At 39.0% G+C, this 16,125-nt stretch overlaps 1 protein-coding gene across 1 annotated transcript in view; it reads left to right on the forward strand.

The window, feature by feature from the left end:
• The window catches only part of SLC60A1 (solute carrier family 60 member 1), a 98,747-nt gene that overhangs the window by 41,211 nt on the left and 41,411 nt on the right, over positions 1-16,125 (forward strand). Inside the window, exons 2-4 of the mRNA XM_088479663.1 lie at positions 4,863-5,061; positions 6,254-6,493; positions 6,665-6,848. Of these exons, the coding sequence (XP_088335789.1) occupies positions 4,863-5,061; positions 6,254-6,493; positions 6,665-6,848 (623 nt within the window). The remainder of the gene's footprint in view (positions 1-4,862; positions 5,062-6,253; positions 6,494-6,664; positions 6,849-16,125) is intronic.

Here is a 16,125-nt window from a genome sequence, read left to right on the forward strand (position 1 = left end):
ACCCATCAAGGACGAGAGAAGGGCAATATAGTTATTAGTTGCGACGCGGACAAAGCTTTTGACAGGGTTTCCTGGGCACATTTAAATAGAATTTTTTCCCATCAGAACTTTGGCTCAAAATGTATCCATATCTTTAACACTATATATCATACACCGAGAGCTTTTCTAACTGTCAACCATCTAAATACTAAACCCTTTACACTTTTTCGCGGTATGAGACAGGGCTGCCCACTCTCGCCGTTGCTATTTGATTTGGCAATGGACCCCCTCATCAGATCCTTTTTCAATGAAACTAGATGGAAAGGTATTCAACTAGCGCAAATGGAAATCAAATGTTTTGCATTTGCAGATGATCTATTGCTATACTTTGCGGACCCACACTTATTAATACCATATTTGATGAGTCTATTTGACTCTTTTGAATTTATATCCGGATTTAAAATCAATTGCACAAAAACTGTAGCTTTGGCCTTTTTTCCGGAGGCTAAATTAGGCTGCGGAGATCAATTTCTTTTCAAATGGGCTACCGAGGATTACATCACTTACTTGGGTATCAAGATACCATTACACCCCACCAAACTATATGATACCAATTTCTCTCCCCTTTTATCGCGGACTATATCGGATTTTAATAGATGGTCACATCTTCCTTTGTCCTACCTGGGCAGATGTCACTTGTACAAAATGATTTGTTTTCCTAGATTTCTCTATGTTTTACAAATGCTCCCAATAATACCATCCAAATTAGACCTAGTAATTTTAAACAGAGCAGTAAACGCCCAAGAATATCGTTGTTTAAATTGCAGCAAAAACGGGACCTGGGAGGTATTAATCTACCTATGCTTTGGCGGCAAACTATAGAGTAGCACTTGATTTGATAGGAGGCTCTGATGTTTATACGAAGCGACATATAGAACAGGCCTTTATCCCTGATCGTAACCTGATCTCCTTGTTGCACACCCCCTCAATATCTTTCCCAGTCTCGATAAAGGAAAATATCCTAATACAGTCCACATGTATGGCGTGGAGATTAACTAGATCTAGTTTGAAGGTGTCAAAATCTAACTCATTATTTTTACTACTGTGGGGTAACCCAAATTTCATTCCAAATGTAACCTCATCAATCTTTAAGGTGTGGCACACGGCAGAACTATGCTATGTTTATTAGTTCCTAAATATTGATGATCTCTCCCCTATTTCTCGCTCACAGTTACAAGATAAATTCCCTCTTCTTCCAATACCACTATTTCCCTCTTTACAAGCCGTGTTATGCTCAAAAAGTATCACAAGGCTTAAAGCTAGATAAACTTTGCTCCCTAGACAGAATGTTGTTTTTTAAACCTAAAGACCCCCTCTCCACCTCATCCATTTATTCACATTCACGTTCTACTCTAAATTTAGAAACTGGTTTGACAGGATTATTAAAATAGAAGTTAGACTTTCCTGACCTTTCCATGACAGGTTTTCTAGAGGCCTATATAAAACTTAATAAAATTTTGTCCTCATCTTCCTACACCGAAATGCACCAGAAAATTTTACACAGAGCATACTTCACCCCAAAATTAAATTTATTATTGGAGATGCAGTAAATTCCAACTGCTAGAAATGTGGTACTCCAGAGGCAGATATTATACATTGCTTTTGGTATTGCCCTCAGGTTCAAGTGTTCCGGAAGTTCCTTCAGGATTATATTGTTAACTGTTTGAAGATTAGGTTTAAAATAACTAAAGAATGGTTCTTTTGGGGAATTTACTCCATTGGAAGTAGTGATGGTCTGACTAAGGGCAACCGCATTTTACTTATTAAATTGGCAGCAGCTGCTAAAAAGGTCATTTTATCACAATGGATCTCAACGGATACACTTCCCGTAAATTTATTCTATACCAAATTTTCTTTTTTATTTTATATGGATTGGACAGAAGTTTCTTTACACAAAGAAAAACAGACGGAAATCTTTTTTGAAACATGGCTCCCCTATATTCATACAGTTTTGGATGTATTAAAGGAAGCATTAAGACGGTGCTTTGGTTCAACGGAATGGTATCAATTGGAAGTTCTGGGTTCAGGAATACCTTTCTAAATGATGCGGTTGGCTTTATGACCAAATTTCCAAGTTTCATATATGGGACTCATATATTTGTTTACACCCCCATTCTGCTGTATATCTTACTGATATTTATTTGTTTTTATGTTATTGGATATTTTATATCAAATATTTGTATCTGACATTGTATTTTGTATTTTGTTCTTTTTGTCAATCTGTCAATAAAAAAAAACAAAAAAAAAACAAAACTATTTCTATATTACATGCAATATATGTCAGTCCTTCTTTTGGTCTATTCACAATATATTACACATAATGACCAATGCACAATAATATAGCTATTAACATTAGAAAACAATTTACAATTTAAATAAACTCTTTGCTATCGGGCAGTACAGTCGAGATGGAAATGGGGTAGTAAAGTGCCCAACATAACATGATTGTATTGGATGTCCTGGGAGTAGTTGTCATCTCTGAATTGTGTTGTCTGATATGATCATATTTTATTTGCTTTCTTAAAATAACTATGTAAAAATGTTTTTTTCCTTCATCAAGTCTGCAAACATATCTGTATGGACTCAAGGCAAACCAGAATTAGAAATCTCAAAGCAGAAAATGTTGTTAAGTGGTTGCACATAAAGGCAGATTAGGTGCAAAACATAATTTCTCTATCTTTAAAGATCTTCAACCAGGGATTATTTCCAGCAGCAGCTCCTACTCTCTTAGATGAGGGGGGCTGCCGCTGCTCCTACTTGCACTGAGGAGACACTGTAGTCCCTCCGTGGGTGCTGGGGCCTGCACAATGGTTCATGGAAGATGGTGGGACCAGCGTATGCACACATGTGGCGGTGGGACCGTGCATGCACATAGCACTGGCGTCTAGGCTGCAGTCCCTAGAAGCCGGATAGGGCTGCCCGATAGATAGAGGAGCGACTTCCCACTGGAATCGCAGTCCTAAAGCGAGAAAACACCTCTCCCTGGGACTGCCTGTTGCGTGTGCGATAGGCAGAGCTTCCAATGGGAAGACACTGCCAGTCATAGTGTAGCAAGGGCAGTCACGGACTGCAACTGGCTCACTGAGGTGGCAGTTCTTTCTGCAGTAGTTGGGGGATTGGGTAAAATTTGCCACTGATTATCTCCATAGTTAAAGATTTGTATCACTTCAATGCTTCAAATCTCTGGAGCTGCCACCATCTTTTGGCTCTGGATATATTTAAAACCTGGTTCCTAATTGTTAGTAATTATATATATTTGTACAATTCACTGATTCCAATGGATCTAGACAAGTATATTGCTGGAAAAATGGAGTGCATCCGGAAAATATTCACAGCCCTTCACTTTTCCAACATTTTGTTATGTTACAGCCTTATTCCAAAATGGAATAAATAAATTTTTGTCCTCAAAATGCTACACGCAATAGCCCATAATGACAACGTGTAAAAAGTTTTTTTGAGAGATTTTTTCAAATTTAATAAAAAAAAAACTAAGAAATCACATGTACATAAGTATTCACAACCTTTTCTCAATACTTTGTTGATGCCACTTTGGCAGCAATTACAGCCTCAAGTCTTTTTGAATATGATGCCACAAGCTTGGCACACCTATCTTTGGGCAGTTTTGCCCATTACTCTTTACAGCACCTCTCATGCTCCATCAGGTTGGATGGGAAGCGTCGGTGCACAGCCATTTTCAGATCTCTCCAGAGATGTTCAATTGGATTCAAGTCTGGGCTCTGGCTGGGCCACTTAAGGACTTTCACAGAGTTGTCCTGAAGCCACTCCTTTGATATCTTGGCTGTGTGCTTAGGGTCGCTGTCCTGCTGAAAGATGAACCGTCGCCCCAGTCTGAGGTCAAGAGCGCTCTGGGGCAGGTTTTCATCCAGGATGTCTCTGTACATTGCTGATTCATCTTTCCCTCTATCCTGACTAGTCTCTCAGTTCCTGCCGCTGAAAAGCATCCCCACAGCATGATCCTGCCACTAGGGCCGTAACCAGGGTAGTGCGACCTGTGCCATGGCACAGGGCACCGCAGGGCAGGGGGCGCTGTATGGGCCTGTAAATGTTCCTGTTTATTATCATTCTCACTTGCAGCTTCCTCTTCTTTTATCCCCAGCATCTCCTGGCTTTCCCTATCTCTTCTCTGGCCCTTCCCCGTGAGGCCATGGCCCTTTTTCAGGTGCACTATCTTATGTCCCTATTTAAAAAATGAAGGGAAGGGGGACACCAATGCTCTCTCTGGCACAGGGCACCAAAAAGTCTAGTTATGGCACTGGCTGCTACCACCATGCTTCATTGTAGGGATGGTATTGCCTGGTGATGAGCAATGCCTGGTTTCTTCCAAACATATCGCCTGGCATTGACGCTAAAGAGTTCAATCTCACCAAATTAGGGGATGGGGCTAAATTACTCGATTCTCATAGAATTGCGTCATAAGAACCCGCATCTGCACAGACCGCAGAATGCGGGAGAAGTGCCTACACTTCCGGGGGAGCAGGGGTTATCCTAAAAATCGTGAGCCTCCCGCAGGTCCCGGGAGGGTAGGTTTGTATGCTACAATGTTAAAATGCTACTTATTTTAACGGTGTCGCTAGTGTATCTTTAAACATTCTGCTTTTCCTGCATGTTTACCTTTATATTAGCGACACTATTAAAATGTTTTAAGTTGGAGTTTAATGTTTGCATTTTCGTGCCGACAATTTGCCTCTGACATATGTAGTATCATAATCATAATATTATAATGATTGTCCAACTGCCAAATATATTCCAGCATTATTTGTCACTTTGTAATACTGTACTTCTATTATTCTTACTTTCTGCAGGTTGAAGTTGTGTTTGTTTATCCTCCTCATATCTTCTCTGACCATCTCCTTGGTCTTTGTTATCATTCCATTTTGCCGACATGTTGTCCTTCTTGCACTAGTGATGGCAATAGCTGGTCTAGCTATGGGATCCATTGATACAATCTCAAATATGCAGCTAGTAAAAATCTATCAGCAGGACTCAGCCCTTTTCCTGCAGGTAAGACAGTAAGAAATGCAGACACATTGACTGATGCAGGCAGCACTGTGATAGAACTAAATCTTCTGACCACTTTGGTATGGGAAGAATAAAAATTTGGTAATATCACACTAAAGTAAAAAAAATAATGAGAGTAACAAAAAAAATATATGGGGGTATATGTAATAAATATATGGGGGTATATGTAATAGCCTGCGGACTGCAGGCATTGGCGAGTCCCGTGCAGGACTACCTGATCTTTTAAGGTAGCAGTCAATTAAAAGGCAACCTTGTTTTGCCTTAAATGACTGGTACTTTAAAACATTGGGCAGTCTCGCACGGGACTCGCCGATGCCTGCAGTCCGCAGGCTATTACATATGGTATGCAGTCGGGATGCCGACACTCTGAATGCTGACCATTGGCATCCCGACTGTCTAATCCCGGCAAGGGTCTAATGATAGGCGTCGAAATCCCGACGCCTGTCATTTTACCTACGCCCGGCATCCCGATCGAAGGTGCGCCGGGCGCGGACAGCGGCAGGGGGGGATGGTTAGGTTAGGGGCTCCCGGGAGGGACTTAGGGCTAGGCACCCCCCCCCCCCCGGGAGGGTTAGGCTAGGGGAAGGGAGGGTTAGGGATAGACACTCCCCCGGGAGGGTTAGGTTTAGGCTAGGGGAAGGGGGGTTGGGGATAGGCACCCCCAGGGGAGAGGTTAAGGTCAGGCACCCCCCCTCCCTTTTTTTTTGGTTAGGCACTTGGAGGGAAGGTTAGGGTTAGGCACCCCTAAGGGAGGGTTAGAGGGGTTAGAAAGGTTAGCGATACTTACCTTAATTGACGATCGGGATTTTCATCCTTGCGGCCGGCGGTAAATCATAATGATTCCATTACATATACCCCATGATGGATAAAAGAATAAAAGAAAAAAGGGGAGGATTGGATTTGGAGATTTAAAAGTGGGAATATGGCTCTACCAGAAAACAAAGGCGCTCTTAATGGAAAGTAGTTTTTAACTGTGTCTTCAAAATACTTCTAACACTATAACAATACAGTGTGACAGTATTACACAACAGTATAAGCTTGTCTGGGAATGCTAAAAGTCTTATGCTGGTTTGGGCCTTCTTTACGATAATGCTGGGCTGCCATTAAACTTATTAAAATGACCAATGATCTTACTGATGTAGAATTGAGTTCGTATTCATGTTATTTTTCTGAGGTACTTCATTTCTTTGTTGGGTTTGGAGCCCTGCTGAGTCCTTTAATAGCGGACCCATTCCTTTCGGATACCAACTGCATTCTATCAAATGCCACGATGAATGGAAGCACAAACCTGGAGCACATCAGGAACTCCATTATCCCTCATCGTCCGGGGAATGTGTCCCACTATGTGCTTCCACTTGAAGGGGCAGTTTTGACAAACGTGTCGTATGCCTTCTGGATTATGGCTGCCATAAATGTGAGTAATAAATCCCCCTATTTATATTGTTACATGCATGCATTACTCTGACTAACTAATTTGTCACTCAGATAAAATAGATCAATGTTTAATCCATTGATTTAATTTCTAGTGGTGCTTACGTGCACCAAAATCAAAGTTACATTAACGTTCTATCCTATTTTTGTCCAGCTTCCAGTGCCCATAGCTGTATTCCTGCTGATGTACAAGAAAGCCATGGTGTTTGACTGTGGGCACAGAGCTGGGTCTCTGCTATCCGCAGATGAATTAGCAATGGAAGCTCAGAAGGAGAATGAGGTATCTGACCGTCAGATCCCAGAAACACAAACACAGGAAGAACGGGGTGAGGAGAAAGGTAAGGAGTGATAATGGGGATTATTCTTAGTCTGACACAAATCCAAATTCAGATGCATACCATGGATATCTACAAACTACATATGCACCATAGCTGGACAGAAAAGCGTCCGCTAGTGTATCCAACTCAGAATCAGGCTCATTGGGCCTGATTCAGAGATGCATGTTCATCCGACGATGAACGTACATCTACGATTGTTAGGGGTCAGCGCCGTGCAGGACCCATTCTGCACATGTGCAGAACAGGTCCTGCGCTCTCTCTTGCAGACTCCCCAAACTGCAGCATGATTGACATGCTGTAGCATTTGGGGGGGCGGAGCGAGGGGGTGCATGGTCATTGTTCCCGGGAACTGGTGCGCCGCCCCCGTTCTCTGGGAGGGTAAAGGCCACTGTCTGCGTCAATGGATGCAGATTCCTTGCCTCTGAAGTGACCAGCACCTGATCAGGCTGTGGGCAGCTTCAGCTCCCATAGCCTGACCAAAGGAGCATCCTGGTTGCGATGGTGATCCCAGCCTGTGACATAGGTCACAGTGCTGATGGGATCGCAAATGCAGCAAAGAGATGTCTGACACCTCCTTCTGCATTTGCAACGGAAATGGAAGAATTTGCACAGCCACTTGTGTACGGCTGCATTCCTCTTGTGTAGTAATGTGCGATGGACTGAGTAATCTCTGCAACGAAACAAAACAAGGAAAGGGGAGGGGGAATATCGTCGCACAGACTAAAAGGAAGAATATTCTATCGTAGGATAATAGGACCACTATACCTATTATAAACTAGAACAAATCTAGACTGAATATATTGGGGCAGTGGTGGTGCTCACTAGAGTCATAGTCATAGATGAGAACAAACAGAAAGGGAAAAACTCTGTTGTGAGCACTCTTGGGTATTGTACAAAAATTAATACATAACTTTTATTAAATAACAAAAAAGTAAAATAAATGCCCTAGATAAATTCCTTTAGAAGGTAGTATAGATGAGTACAATACAGAGAGATATGTAGCTTGTACCATTTACATTAGTACAAATAAACATATACATATAACCGGTACATACATGTAATTAAAAAGGAGAGACAACTCCTTACAAATACAAAAACAGACAACAGTTGAGAACATAAAACTGCTTGAGCAGAACGGTATGTTCTAATATTCTAACAGTTCAACATTAATATAGGATATAGATTTGTTATATTAATGCCTTGCGAAATATTAGCTGTAAAAATATTCATACCATCTATAAACCAATCATAGTATCATAATGGTGTATACAGTCAGTATTCAGCAAATGAAAAAATCACATAGTATTCCTACACAACCTCAAAGGGAAATATCAGAATAGTCAGGAGACAGAAATATTCTGCCAATGACTCAAAAGGCCCTCACTTTACCCAAGGTCGTCTGTGAGAACGTTAAAGAGCCAGTAGCAGACATTGTCCCCTAGAGTATAAAGAGTGAATGATACATTTCTCAGAGTGGGTCTCAAATTTCTGTAAGTCTTACCAAAGCAAAGAATGTGCAGCGAAAGGACCTTATATCTGAGCCAGTAATCATACAATCAGAAAGATACAATAGTGAAAGGTTTGTTTATTGTACACCTACAAACTGCAGTGTGTCACATTACATACAAGACAGCAATGACTATACCAAAATGGTGTCAGATGACAAGGAGAAGAAATATCAGAAAAGTGAGGGAACAGAACCGATGCTCCCAGTTCTACCACAACTCATGTAGTCCGAAGGCCATTGATGAGAGGTGTGACATGGGAGGACAGTTATACCCTCTGAAAATCAAGAGTGAGTGATACGTTACTCAGATATTCCTTTCTGCTTTCTGATGTCATACTGTGGGCATAGAACAACTGATGAGAGAAGTACTGATCTGAGATTGTACCTAATCAGTCAGAGTGATACAAAGTTGTAGACTAAGCGATTTATCGCTATTTAGAATCAATTGAAGGTTTTAATAGGATATGTACAAAAATAAAATTGTTGTAATAATCAATGAATCAAACTGTGCCCATGCATGATAAGCAACAAATCCAAAATATGTACACTACAAGTACTGATAGTATAGATATAGTCCAAAATATCTTTAAGATACCTTTATGTTATCCGGTAACGCTTGATGTTTCCACAAGGTCCAAACATTAATAAATCTTGTGTTTTTACAAGAGTACACCATAGCAGACAGACCTTAAATGTCCGCTAAGTAGTGTATTAAACATAATGAAACAAAATCAGAATCCTTAATATAAGTCGTATCACATGTTCTCATGGGGAAATAAATGTCCCAATATGAATTCCCTGATGTTGTCTCCTAAGGATTCATACATAGGAAGAGGTGCTACAACATACAAACATTAGTCAAACTTGAAAAAAGTTATATGTTGCAAACATAATCAGAATCACAATCCTCTATGGGAATTATGTATAATAGTGTATCCAAAATATCAAATGACTGATGTGGTTTTCCTAAGGAAACCAGAATGAAGGATTTTCTAAGGTATACACTCAAAGTGAAAAAATTTATAGAAAATTATAAAAGAATTGTGCAATTAGTAACATTGGAAAACATACCCCGACTTGTATTTAGAATGTCAAGGTGTCCAAAATGATCTATGCAGGTGTACCAAACAAAGGACGCAATAGCTTACCGGACATAGGACACATGGTTAAACATGAAAAAAAGCCTTACTGAATACTGACTGATAGATGCAAAGTCCCGTGCTGCACAGCCACGGGCACCCTTGCTGTCTGCCGATGCGCGTTTCGCCAACGGCTTGTTCACGGAAAGAACAGCTGTGTGGGCGGATCTCTATTGCCCTGGATCATATACGGACAGTGGCCTATCATATGCTGCTATATCAAATGGTAAAGCTAGCCGGCCAAACACAGTCCGGTTTTCATTATAATCAAAATGAGCAATCAATAGCCTATCATTGGCTATTATATCAAGATAGACAGGGCAGTCAGCCAATCATAGTCTGACCTATATTGTATCTGGTCTGAGACAGAGAAAACCCAGAGGAAAAAAACTCTTGTTTCCTGATTATTATAAAAAATATATACATGGTGGCAGACTCACAGTAGCCTAAACTAATACAGGAGTATTTGAAGATGTATAATGGACAACACCATAAAACAATTTAAACCTGGCAGAGACCAATATTCCAAAACATAAATCTCAAATATGGATATACTATTGCAAATATAAATTGCAGTAGATATGTCTCCCCTAAAAAGTATTTTGATTATCAACAAACATATTGATGCCCTAAAAAAAGAGAGTATCACCTATAATAAGTGAAATAATATAACTGATAAAAATAGATAAAAATGAAAATGAAAAAAATAAATTATAAAGAATATATATATAAATAATAAAAGTTGGTAGAATGAAGTGAAAAAAAGTGAATAAAAGTGCCACTGCAACAACCAATAAAGTGATATAGTGCAAATAAAAGAAAAAGGATTGTGTATAAAAGGTTTTGTAAATAAATCTGAAAAAATTACCCCTACGGTGGATGAAAAAATTGTGTGTGAATAATGTGCGTATTGTTAGATATATTTTCATATTATATCTAAGAGTGTGTGTGCAAAAAAGCATATGAATATCAAATGAAGTGTGGAAATAATGTAATTTGGTGATGATAAAAAAAGGGGTGTAATGTGAATATTGGAAGTGTTAGGTGAATTGTGATGTGCACGAAAAGTAATTGAGAAAAATACATACTGTGAATATTACCATTGTCTATCATTAAATCGCTTGAAGTGCACAAGATAACAAGGGAGGCGGGGAGAAAGTAGAAAACACTATAACATTAGTATAAATTTAACCTTAAATAGTGCATAGTGGTACATGTACCAAACGGAAAAAAACAGCGCAGAAAAATTATGCGTTCATTGTAATGCCACAGGGGAGGTGAATAGAATGTATTTTTAAAAAAATAGAGTTGGTAAAAAAGGATCATGAAAGAAAGGGGCTATAACTATTGTATTCATTCAGTCCTCTAGGTACTAGAGTACCCAATCTAAAGATCCATTCTGTTTCTTTTCTCAATAGTATGGAAATTTGATCACCTCCTCTAATGCCTGTTTTCACCTTCTCCAGGCAAAACGCTTGAAGTTGTCCTGGGTCGCTTTTGTGTTTCAGGATAAAGTGTCTTGCTACGGTGGAGATTTTCTTAATTTTAGCTGTATCTGATACGGCATTCCTAATATTACTAGTATGTTCAAAGATACGGAACTTAAATGCCCGTGATGTCATTCCAACATATTTGTATCCACACCTACATTGGAGGCAGTATACAGCTCCGACAGTGTTACAGTTAAAAAAATCCCAAATAGGGATAATTCGGCCATATTTATCCTGAACACTGTTATTCTTAATAATAAGGTTACAAGCCCTGCATTTGCCACACGGGTATGTCCCCTTGATCTTAGCTACCTTAGGGGGACAATGTTCATAGTGACTATGCGTGAGGAAATCTCCTAGGTTTTTGGCTCTCCTCCAACTCATTGAGACTTCATCCTTAAGACATAGCCTTAAATCCGGATCTAAAAGGAGGACTGGCCAATGTTTCTGTAATATTCCCCTAAGTTCTTGCCACTCTCTGCAGAAATCCCCTACAAATCGAATATCATCTGTGTTGACCTGTGGTTTCGATTTAGGAAAAACCAAGGTATCTCTGTTGATCTTGGAAACCTCATATCTTGCTCTTTTAACTGATCGATTGCTATAACCTCTAAGTCTAAGCCTAGAGGAGAGATCAACACACTGTTTATTAAAATCCTCTTCTATGGAGCAATTTCGTCTAAGACGAAGAAACTCACCTTTTTGGAGATTAGATTTGGTCGGTGGGAAATGGCAACTATGTTCATGTAGCAAACTATTCATTGCTGTGGACTTTCTGAATAAATCGGTGGTGATATCACCTGTTATTTCTTTGCTAATCCTGAGATCCAGAAATGAGATGCTCACATTACTCATTTCCCACGTGAGCCTCAGGTTCAGTTGGTTATTGTTCAGAATACCAATGAATTCCAAGAATTCTTGTTCGCCACCACTCCAAATAACAAAGACATCATCGATATACCTGAGCCACTGTATCACATAATTTGTATATTTCTCATTGGATTCAGAGAAAACCACCTCCCTCTCCCACCAACCTAGAAACAGATTAGCATAAGTAGGGGCACAGGTGGAACCCATAGCCGTGCCCCTTATTTGCCAGTAATATTTGTCTTGGAAGGTAAAAAAGTTTTTGTGGAGAATGAAGTGTAGTAAATCAATCAAAAAGTTATCAAATTCACAATTATTTTTCATGTCCAAGAAATATTTAACTGCCTTCAATCCATCTTGATGTCTGATGGAGGTATACAATGACTCTACATCAATAGAGATAAGTAGATGACGATCCTCTAATCTGATGTCATGAATTTTTTGCAATACATCCCTTGTGTCTTTCAGATATGAGGGCAGAGTGAGTACATGGTCCCTAAGGTGTAAATCAACAAATTTACTACTTTGCTCGGTCAGACTACCTATGCCAGAGACTATTGGTCTCCCTGGTGGATTCTTGATGTTCTTGTGCACCTTAGGAAGTGCATAAAAAGTGGGGACTTTAGGATGTCTTACCTGTAAGAATTCAAATTCTTTTTTGGTTATAATACCTTGTACCCTAGCCTCCTCAATCATTTTATTATACTGGGAATGAAATTTCTCTGTTGGATTAAACAAAAGTTGAACATAACAAGAAGTATCTTGTAGCTGACTTAATATCTCCTTCACATACATCTCTTTTGGCCATATGACTATGTTGCCACCTTTGTCTGATGGCTTAATAATAATATGGTCCCACTCTTGAATGTCTTTTAAAGCTTGTTTCTCTGATTTAGTGATATTATAGGTCAGATTGGGAGACTGAGATCTTATACTCAAAAGTCTATCCAGATCTTGGGAGACTAGTTCCATAAATACCTGAACTTGAGCACAGGTATTGATCGGTGGAAAAAAAGTGGATTTATTGTGACATGTGGGTCTATTTTGGCAGGTCCCTGATGCTATGGGCAAATTAGTACATCCTCCTGCTAATTCTTCCAGAATGTCTAATGCCAAAATATCCTGTTCTGTATTGAGGTCAAGTGAATCCTGGCCTTCTTGCAGCTGTGGGCTATCATCAGTAGTATCCGTATTAGAATTTGTAGAGCATGCAATGGACCTCTCTTTGTTGGCAAAAAAATTTTTTAGAAGAAGTTTCCTCCCGAATAAATTTAAATCTTTCTCCCACAAAAAACGGTTGAAACTAGTAGTGGGGGAAAAAGTCAAGCCCCTTTTAAGAAGTGAGATTTATTCAGGTGATAGGGTACAGTCAGAAAGGTTGATAATTTTGAGTTCGTCCTCTGGTTTTAAGGCTATTGCCTCCTGTTGATCCTTGTAGACTGTCTTGGTGGTAAAGGAGGATCCCAGTCTTGTGCTACTCTTCCTCTTCTTCCTCCCTCCTCCTCGTGGGCCTCCTGTTCAATATCTTGCTCTTATATCTCTCGTATTCTCTAAAAAAGAGACCGCGGAGTTGGTAGAGGTGGATCTTGAGTCTCTGTTGGTTTCAGAGTAATCCTCTGTCCCTGAGGATTCAGCCTCCGACGAGGAATAATGATAGTTGTCTCGTTTATTATACGTAGTTCTAGTCGGTTGGTTCCATTTAAAAATGATACCTGCCGCAAAATCTTTCTTATCCCTAGCAAATTTGTTCCGCTTACGTTCTATGATAATTTTTTCAAAACTTTCTAGATCCTTCTTGTTTTTATCAAAACATTTTTGGAACTTTTGGTCTTGTTCCCATTGGGAGAGATTTTTTCCCAAATTCTCAATACTTTTGTCACATTCTTCTAATAGAAGAAGGTTGTGTTTAATCAGAACCATCATTAAGTCCTGCGCACATTTAAGGAGACAGGATTCCCATTCCTTCTGTAGGTTGGCTGTTGCCAAGTTAAAGGAAGGAAAAACCTTGGGTCTCAAACCTCTAGGTGAAATTTTATGTCTCTGATAGTTCTCTAATGTGGTGAGATCCCAGTTCACACGTAATTTTTTGTGTAATACATATTTCAGTTGAGAGAAATCCTCTTCCCAGTTACAATTGGAAACTTGCTCAGGACCAGATGATGCAAAAAGAGTATCCAGGTCCTCTGGTGTCCTTCGTTTTGTGGCTAACATCCTTTAGACTGAAATTAGCCATAATATGAATTTGAGAATAAAGTGAATAATGAAAACTAAGGGCAAAATTGATATCTAGTCGTGCTGACGATGTCGCAAAGCTGAGTAAATCTCAGGAATAGTATCAATGAAACAAAACAAGGAAAGGGGAGGGGGAATATCGTCGCACAGACTAAAAGGAAGAATATTCTATCGTAGGATAATAGGACCACTATACCTATTATAAACTAGAACAAATCTAGACTGAATATATTGGGGCAGTGGTGGTGCTCACTAGAGTCATAGTCATAGATGAGAACAAACAGAAAGGGAAAAACTCTGTGTTGTGAGCACTCTTGGGTATTGTACAAAAATTAATACATAACTTTTATTAAATAACAAAAAAGTAAAATAAATGCCCTAGATAAATTCCTTTAGAAGGTAGTATAGATGAGTACAATACAGAGAGATATGTAGCTTGTACTATTTACATTAGTACAAATAAACATATACATATAACCGGTACATACATGTAATTAAAAAGGAGAGACAACTCCTTACAAATACAAAAACAGACAACAGTTGAGAACATAAAACTGCTTGAGCAGAACGGTATGTCCTAATATTCTAACAGTTCAACATTAATATAGGATATAGATTTGTTATATTAATGCCTTGCGAAATATTAGCTGTAAAAATATTCATACCATCTATAAACCAATCATAGTATCATAATGGTGTATACAGTCAGTATTCAGCAAATGAAAAAATCACATAGTATTCCTACACAACCTCAAAGGGAAATAACAGAATAGTCAGGAGACAGAAATATTCTGCCAAATACTCAAAAGGCCCTCACTTTACCCACGATCATCTGTGAGAACGTTAAAGAGCTAGTAGCAGACATTGTCCCCTAGAGTATAAAGAGTGAATGATCCATTTCTCAGAGTGGGTCTCAAATTTCTGTACGTCTTACTAAAGCATAGAACGTGCAGCGATAGGACCTAATATCTGAGCCAGTAATCATACAATCAGAAAGATACAATAGTGAAAGGTTTGTTTATTGTACACCTACAAACTGCAGTGTGTCACATTACATACAAGACAGCAACGACTATACCAAAATGGTGTCAGATGACAAGGAGAAGAAATATAAGAAAAGTGAGGGAACAGAACCGATGCTCCCAGTTCTACCACAACTCATGTAGTCCGAAGGCCATTGATGAGAGGTGTGACATGGGAGGACAGTTATACCCTCTGAAAATCAAGAGTGAGTGATACATTACTCAGATATTCCTTTCTGCTTTCTGATGTCATACTCTGGGCATAGAACAACTGATGAGAGAAGTACTGATCTGAGATTGTACCTAATCAGTCAGAGTGATACAAAGTTGTAGACTAAGCGATTTATAGCTATTTAGAATCAATTGAAGGTTTTAATAGGATGTGTACAAAAATAAAATTGTTGTAATAATCAATGAATCAAACTGTGCCCATGAATGATAAGCAACAAATCCAAAATATGTACACTACAAGTACTGATAGTATAGATATAGTCCAAAATATCTTTAAGATACCTTTATGTTATCCGGTAACGCTTGATGTTTTCACAAGGTCCAAACATTAATAAATCTTGTGTTTTTACAAGAGAACACAATAGCAGACAGACCTTAAATGTCCGCTAAGTAGTGTACTAAACATAATGAAACAAAATCAGAATCCTTAATATAAGTCGTATCACATGTTCTCATGGGGAAATAAATGTCCCAATATGAATTCCCTGATGTTGTCTCCTAAGGATTCATACATAGGAAGAGGTGCTAAAACATACAAACATTAGTGCAAACTTGAAAAAAGTTATATGTTGCAACCATAATCAGAATCGCAATCCTCTATGGGAATTATGTATAATAGTGTATCCAAAATATCAAATGACTGATGTGGTTTTCCTAAGGAAACCAGAATGAAGGATTTTCTAAGGTATACACTCAAAGTGAAAAAATGTATAGAAAATTATAAAAGAATTGTGCCATTAGTAACATTGGAAAACATACCCCGACTTGTATTTAGAATGTCAAGGTGTC

This window comes from Taudactylus pleione, unplaced genomic scaffold, assembly GCF_031769625.1.
Source record: "Taudactylus pleione unplaced genomic scaffold, aTauple2 ptg000242l, whole genome shotgun sequence".
NCBI classification, from domain to species: Eukaryota; Metazoa; Chordata; class Amphibia; order Anura; family Myobatrachidae; genus Taudactylus; species Taudactylus pleione.